The sequence below is a fragment of the Cydia fagiglandana genome, chromosome 6 (assembly GCF_963556715.1).
Source record: "Cydia fagiglandana chromosome 6, ilCydFagi1.1, whole genome shotgun sequence".
In the NCBI taxonomy this organism is placed as follows: domain Eukaryota; kingdom Metazoa; phylum Arthropoda; class Insecta; order Lepidoptera; family Tortricidae; genus Cydia; species Cydia fagiglandana.
The window spans coordinates 16,449,026-16,457,064 of record NC_085937.1 but is presented as its reverse complement, the minus strand read 5'-3'; the positions used below and the strand labels follow the sequence as shown (position 1 = coordinate 16,457,064).

Sequence of the window (8,039 nt, the reverse complement as noted above, 5' to 3'; positions counted from 1 at the left end):
CTTTTGAACATTCTTAATTATCGTAACACGCATTTAATGTCAATATTAACTTATTTAAGTTATCACATTCTTTACAAGATTTATGAATTTTGGAAGAAAAATCGGATTGGTTTAACCATTTTGAAAACCGTCTTAATACTGTCAATTAGAGTTCTTCTTTAATGCTGGCAACTGTTTAAAATTTGAATGAAAATAATATTATCTTTTTTTATCTTTATGTAAAATTAAGTCATCTATTTAATTTTTATTTAAATTTTTTTGATCAAAGTCATATTAAATAATTTCATGTTAATTTGCATAATAAAAAACCGGTATCAAAAGCACGCGCAGAGTTGCACATCACTCGGGAATAAAAGGAAACGATAAAATTACAATTAGCACAAGTGTGAAAGAGATGCTGTTATGTGTGTATTCATTTGTGGAGCGGTAACGGTACGTGCGGGAGTGTTCATGAAGTCTTGCAAACGAGAATGATAAGCGAGTGACTGTGACAAGTGTACGGTTTGGTCGGGTAGTGGATAATGTAGGTCGGATACGGTTTGTTTTGGTTAATTATTAGGTGTTTGATGTAAATTAAAACGCCGAGACTTGATCAGTGTGTGGCCTCATTTACGGATGCTGAAGTTGGAAGAAGTGAGCGTGTGAGGTACTTTAAAGTAAACAGTTTGTGTTCCCGCTTACTGAAAGTGCATCGTGATGGCTGAAGGTGGAGCAACGAGCACCAACCCCAACGCGGAGATCGTGCGAGGCCAGGTCTTCGAAGTGGGGCCTCGCTACGTGAACCTGCAGTATATCGGCGAAGGCGCCTACGGGATGGTTGTGTAAGTATCCACTACTACTGCATTGTTTGGTATAGCTGACCATAAGCTGCATAAAATGTAACCTTTTTAGAGGCACTTACACTGACAAAAACTTAGTACAGGTATTCCGAACATTGCATAAAAATGTTAAAACATTTGGTGTATTATCTCATTCAGAAATGACATCATTGTGATAAAACAACATGATGCTGGCTTGAATTAGGCAAGGTAGCATGCTAGTTATACCACATTTTGTTCGACATATAATATATATCATCACATATTATGTGATGAAGCTTGAGTAACTAGTTTTAAAATGTAAGTATGTTGTTTTTCCTCATTGGCTATATAAGGTTTGTTAATTGTGCTTCAGTTGCCTTATCTGTACACTTGTTAGTTCAATATGAAGCAGCCATGCTTCATAGTTAGGACCTGTTATGTTTATCTAAAATTGTTAATGTGTGCTTCATCAATTACTTGAATAAATAAACCGCTAAAATGTTTTAGTATCGAACATTGAACAAGCATATTTGTATATCATTTTCATGATATACAAATACATTTGTTGAATGTCCTATCTTTCATTGTTATTAGGTTTTAATGATTTGGTTAGACCAATGAAAATTTTATTCATTAATATTATTAATTTGTGTATAGTGGGAATTGTAGATCTATATAAAACTTTCTTATACCTGCTTAACACATTCACTGCGGTAGGGAGTCAAGAGCATTGGTGGGAACTGCCGCAGCAAAGGTACATACTTTGGAAGTCTCCGAACTGGATTTGTCTGGTGAGAACACATATTTCTCAGAATGGGCTTATATGGGTGGATAACATTTGGATGGGGTAAAAAAAACATTGGGCCAAAACTTGTAGGGTGATTAGGGGCTGTCCATAAATTACGTTATCGATTTTTGACGATGTTTGACCCCCCCTATAATCATCCAAAATCATGCTTTAAATGACCCCATTTCCTCCTACTTCATGCTACCGTCATCCGATGTCCAGACCCCCCCCCCCTAATCTGAAATGACGTAATTTATGAATAGCCCCTTACCCTCATTTCTCTTGCTCTTAGCAAAATGAGCTAGGTTTCCCTTACACCACAGGACCTTATGCAAATCCAGTAAAAGTTAAAGATTAGAAAAGAATTTATGCAGGCAATCAAACATCCATTAGCAAGGTAATCTAAAATATAGGATTATTTTCAAATGCATGTACTAAGTTAATCCAAAACATTTGCTCTGAATATTTAATTATCTTATCTCACTATAGGTGTAAAACTTGATAATGCAGATAATGACTCATTTTACACACTGCAAATTTCATCAGATTGTCTGAACAATTGATATATAAATAGTAAAAAAAACATGTTTATATATAGAATATATGCCATGTTACTCAATGCTTTTGTTGTAGAGGTGCATACTGCATATGTAGCTAAGTTGTATGAGGAAACACGCCAATGGGGAAATCCGAACAACAGTTATTTTGTTATTATAGATTCTTTTTTGATAACTAAGGGGCTGTTCATAAATTACGTCAGTCAAATTAGGGGGGGGGGGGGAGGTCTGGACATCGGATGACGATAGCATGACGTAGGAGGAAACGGGGTCATTTGAAGCATGATTTATGGGTGATTTTAGGGGAGGGGGTCAAAAATCGATGACGTAATTTATGGACAGCCCCTAACGTGTTTAACACTAGTCAACAAGCATAATTCATATTGAATATTTTAAGAACGGGTCACTCACGTATTTTAAGTCGAAAAAAGTCGAAATGAGTCACACTACCGTTAACATACCTATTTCTCAAAAAAAAAACCCTGTTCGTTTGCGTCGGACTCTCGGGCCCGGTAAGGTAATTCTTGTAATGCGAAAAGGTACCATCGATCGAGGCAGGGGTTAGTGGCATCAGGGCTATTACCGCGAAAATCTAAGTTCGCAAATTCCGTTCTGTCAGGAGTAAAAGAGAAAGATCCCCGCAATTTGCGGATTTCGGTTTTCGCGGTAGCCCCTCAGAAGGCCTACCGCGAACCACGTTCGACGTGTTGCCTCTCTGTCGCACTTATAATTTCGTACGTAAGTGTCACAGGGAGGCAACAGGTCGAACGTGGTTCGCGGTAGGCCCCCAGATCATCGATCTATTATATTTATCGTCGCCGAGTCAATTAGATGTCGAACGAACCATCGAACGTAGATCGATCGGCCGATTGTCGTGGTTATTGGTAACGGACAATGGGAATTTGTAACGATTTTAGAATTGGAATATCTAAACTAATATCTATATCTAATCTAAACGAATAGTGTCAGGGCGCGTTTTGAAACACTACGAGTATCAAAACTTTTTTGCAGTTGCATTAAATGAATCAGTCTTTCACATTAGGCTAAACGTAAGAGAGAAATCATTACAATCGCTAACTTATTTTAGCACACGCTGAACATGTGCATAAAATGTGGCGATGTTTTTTTATACACCTTTTTATAGCTACATCAAATGAATAAGGTGTATTCGGGTAATACCGAATGTCGGATAATTCCGAAATTCAGATGAAAATCACCCTTAATTCCATAATAATAAAAGTCTCTTTTCGTAATTATCCGACAGTTTTCGACATTCGGAATTACCCGAGTAAACCTTACTTACATAATCCGGCTTGCGGCATTAGGATGCCCTGAAAGACCTAAAGACAAATAAAGTAAATTGCGGTCCCTACGTTCCTACGTGGGTATTACTATCAATTTCGGGGTCCTAATTGGTCCCGTTATTGTCAAATAGGTATGTAAAAATCCAATTAGACAGGTTGCCCAAAAGGTTAATAGTGTGCAACAGTTACAAAAAATTAGCAAAATTATTATTTACATATCAAAATGTCATTAAAAATTGGAACTACAATCTTGAAACAAAACATTCTCCTTTGAATTTGATACATACACGTACCTAAAGCTTTGTTAAATTTAGCTGCAATAAATTAGTTTTCCTCCTCCTTGCGTCGCAATCCTCAGTATTGAGGGTCGTGACCTCCCTTTTGAATGACTTTCTCTCTCACGATCTTAATAATAAATATTCATTATTGTCTTAAAATGAAATACAGTTAAAGCTAGGTAACAACAGGGGGTCTTATCGCCATGAACCTTTGGGTAGCACGAAACTAAGACCTTACAATATACACTTAAAAAAATATCAACGTATTTTTGAGCCAGCCAAAAAGTGTGGATGTAAAGGGTCGACCATCGATATCGAAGACTAGCAAGACTGCGCGTGGGCGCGGCGTGAATCTAAATGTGCATTAATAAAATTAAAACGAGTTTTGATTGTTGCTTAAGACAAGCCCGCCGCCAGTGCACAGCCATAAGATTAGAAACTGTTATTAAGTTGTCATAGCATAAACTTATTTCAATGATTATAGGTTTTGCTACGTATAAGGGGAAACCTTACACTGAAAGCTTTGCTCTTGTATGTTGTGTGGGAGTGACATTAATAATACTGTAAAAGCCAAAAGTCAATCATCCTAAGAAACCTTTAATACGGAGATGGTGAATGGTGTGAATTGATCTTGTAACTTATAGCTAAATTTCTTCTAATTATTAAAAATAACCTAAAATATCACGATAGGTAGGCGACATTTACAAACGCAAAACTAAACTAAAACAATTCTCGTAGATTGCATTGTGCTCTAGCTTAAACCATTGATTTACTCTGAAAAGCTTAGTGGCCGCTGCAGGGAAAAAGTCAGCCTTCGACACAGACCAATCCAATCAACGGTAAACCATTTAATTAATTAAACCCGTTCCCAAAAGAACATACTATGCACGTTCAGTCGCCATCAGATATATCGGAGTGGCTAATGTGCTCAGATATATCCCAATATCAGATATGACACGTATCTTGATGCTCTGTTCAAATATTTGTGAATATCTTGGCCGCTAAGATATGTCTTACGGCGACTGGTCATCGCGTCTCGTCTGAGAGACGTTGACAGCGGGGGGTCTATCCATAGTATCTACGTCCTTTTTCGTCACGAAAGAAAAAAAAGTTGTGATATATTACCTCATGTGGCGGCAATCTCTATTTCACTTGTAAGATTATTAATAACCAAATCGAGCTTATTAATAAACAGTACTAAACCGTAAGGTTGTTTTCGTCCGAAAATATAGGAGAATAAATAGAATAATGCATTGCCTTAAAACAAATTTTCCCTGTCTGGATTCTTGCCGGTATAAAGCTACGAAACAAAGCTTTGACACTCTTTTATACGTTGATACGAGCGACGCTTGAGCGACGGAATATAGGCGACGCTTTTAGTCTATTTTTACCTCAAACTACACATGACTGGCACTTATCTCACTTATCTGACTCGTATCACTGACATTTTCTCTATAAATATACCCCGCCTGCAGGTTCGAATTTCCGCTATTAAAAAAAGATAGGTCACGAAGTTTTGATTGGCTAAAATAAAATTCTATCCTCGTGAGTCCTACCGTACTTGTACATGTACAAATTCAATTCGAGTTTTGAACTCTGTAGAAATAAAAGAAAGTTCAAAATTCCAAAACGTTAAAATTAACCCTGATCTTACGAGGCTATCGGTAGAAAGGTATAGGTGGCAACGTTATTCCACCTCGTTGTTTGATACCTAGTTTGTCCGCTATAAAAATATCCAACGCAAGAAGTGAATCGAAATGGAGCGTTCCGCTTCAATGGACTTCCAGCAATTTGTCCAGAATTATTTTTGCTAGACATTTTCCAGCATTGAAATGTAAAATGCAAATGCACAATTACTGCAACAATGCTGCTGACATCAACGACACAAATGGCTCCGATTGTATTGCATACTATAGAAGTCTACTTAAACTAAACAAAATCAAAATCTAAACAGTGAAATCGTGAAAACTATGATTTAGACGTACCAGCATGAGCTGCCTGTCTAAAACGAAATAAACGCCTAGGCCTAGTACGCCTTTGTACATTGTATACTTTCTTTTAATTGTATCTTAACCTGTCTTATGTACAATAAAGTGTTTACATACATACATACATAATAATAACATGGCTGGTTTACGTAGTTTTGTGTAGTGAACATGATCGGTCCAGCCGTTTTTGAATTATTGCAAAAAAAACTCTTCTTAGTAAAAAGACGTACAATAAAGCGCTGCGAAGGTACTCCCTTATGCTTGTTATGTAAGTACATGATATGTACTTACTAATAGCCCCCGTTTGACCTGTTCTGACAGAATTGAAACTAGGAAACTAGACATGTGTAAGTAATGCTCGTAATATCACAAATGAGATATATCTCTCGAACACGTAATATGGCATTACGTATCTCTCCGCGAAATCAACCAGTACTTCAAACATCACGCATCACGCGAGCCGCACCGAGCGCGCGAGCGCCAACGACCGGCCGAAGCGCGCGAAATGGATTCAATTCCAAATACATTGACCCGCCGATATGAACAGTCAGTTCAAGTCTACGCACGGAGCGCGTAATGTGTAATGTAACTTGTGATAGTGTCATGTTTGTTCGCCATGCCATGCCATCATTGCTTTGTTATCTCGCTCGCACTCGCACTCAGTGCTCGCTCGCTCTCGCTCTGCGATGCTTTCGGCTATCTTCGGAACCATTCGGATAGGTCCGCTCGGCCGATCGCCGCGGTTTAAGTTGTCACTCACTAATATTTTTACGAATATGATTTTCTGCAATAGATTTAAAACTCTAAAGCGTCCGCGTAGAGCTTAAAATGTTTTTCTTATAATACCAGAAGGACACGGTCAAATGGAGTAATTTATTTGCGATTTTGAATTTGACGAAAAGAAAACCGTTTATTATTATTGTTGTGAAATGTTTGATAGTTTGCTTGACTTTCACGGTTCGCGGCAAACTAAGTACGAGTTAATACTTGTTTATCCTTTAATTTAATTGTGAATTAGTGCATATCGAGACTGACTGTAGAAATTCGAGTTGTTTATAAAGACTGAGTGAACTAAACTGCAAATATATTTAAATTAAATTATGAAAGGTGTAAATAATAGTTTCGTTATGGCAATATTCTGATAATGTATTAGTGCTGGTGAGTAATCGCTTTTTTACGGACTATTGGGGACTTTAACTTGATTGACCTATTTAAAAAAATGGCTATAAACGAACCACTTTACGGAGACAGAACCAAAGCGAGCAAAATGTACGCATTGTTATATAGTACTCGCCATATCGGGAAGCTCCATAGGCAATTATCTACCTCCGAAACTTACATACATATTACATAATTACATTATTTTATAATTTATAAGAACTAACAAAAAATCTTTCACATAAAGGTGACAAAACGCAACGCGTAATAAATAGATCGATCGCCGATACGGATCCGAAACGCCTAGAATCACTAGAGTGCTGTAGATGCGCTGTGTAATGTAAGAGATAGCTGTAATGTGGCCATCTCGCGCGCGCCCGAGCGCTGTTTCACGGTCGGGTCATGTTTCGAGTGATGAGTGATGTGATATCTCAGTGTACCATTACGTGTTCGGAAAAGTGATGTGATATATAGCATCACTTTTCGAAGCACTGTTTCGCGCATGTCTATAGGAAACCCACTTTGAGCATGGCCCGACATGCTTTTGGCCGAATTTTAATCGTTTAGCAAGTATATGACATCTATTTCAGTTTATAATTATCCTACTCTGCGTAAACATAGACATCGCCTCTCGAGATCCTTTCTATCCCAGCGTCTAATTGAAATTCTTAGTAAACCCTTATCAATATGCCAATAACACAATGTCAGAGAATTCATAATTATGACAGGCCTTTAGGACACCAATTTACTCGACACGAAAGGGGCTGTTCATAAATTACGTCATCTATTTTTGACGATTTTTGACCCCCCACTTCCCTCCCCCTTCCTAAAATCATCCACTCGAATGACCCCGTTTCCTCCTACATCATCCGATGTCCAGACCCCCCACCCCTTAATTTGAAATGCCGTAATTTAAGAATTGCCCCAAGCTCTCTTGAGTTTTGAATAAGATATCCAAAACTAGTTAAGTAGTAGTTTATTCAAATTGGTATTATCAAGTGCCCTTTGTATCAAAGCATTTGATAAGTTTATTAGGAAGTTTGTTTTAAAGTTTGAAACTACAATTGCTATCAGAAAATTTCTTGCTTCTTCGATTACGAATTAAATAAAGCGTTTTTTTATACGCTGTTGTCCGAGAAAAGTATATTAGTAAAAAAGTTTTAACCT

General features: G+C 37.5%; 1 protein-coding gene across 1 annotated transcript in view; it reads left to right on the top strand.

The window, feature by feature from the left end:
• The first annotated feature begins 406 nt into the window (after window positions 1–406).
• The window catches only part of LOC134665427 (mitogen-activated protein kinase ERK-A), a 101,500-nt gene continuing 93,867 nt past the window's right edge, over window positions 407–8,039 (top strand). Inside the window, exon 1 of the mRNA XM_063522393.1 lies at window positions 407–821. Coding sequence (XP_063378463.1) covers window positions 697–821 — 125 coding nt within the window. The 5' untranslated portion in view covers window positions 407–696. The remainder of the gene's footprint in view (window positions 822–8,039) is intronic.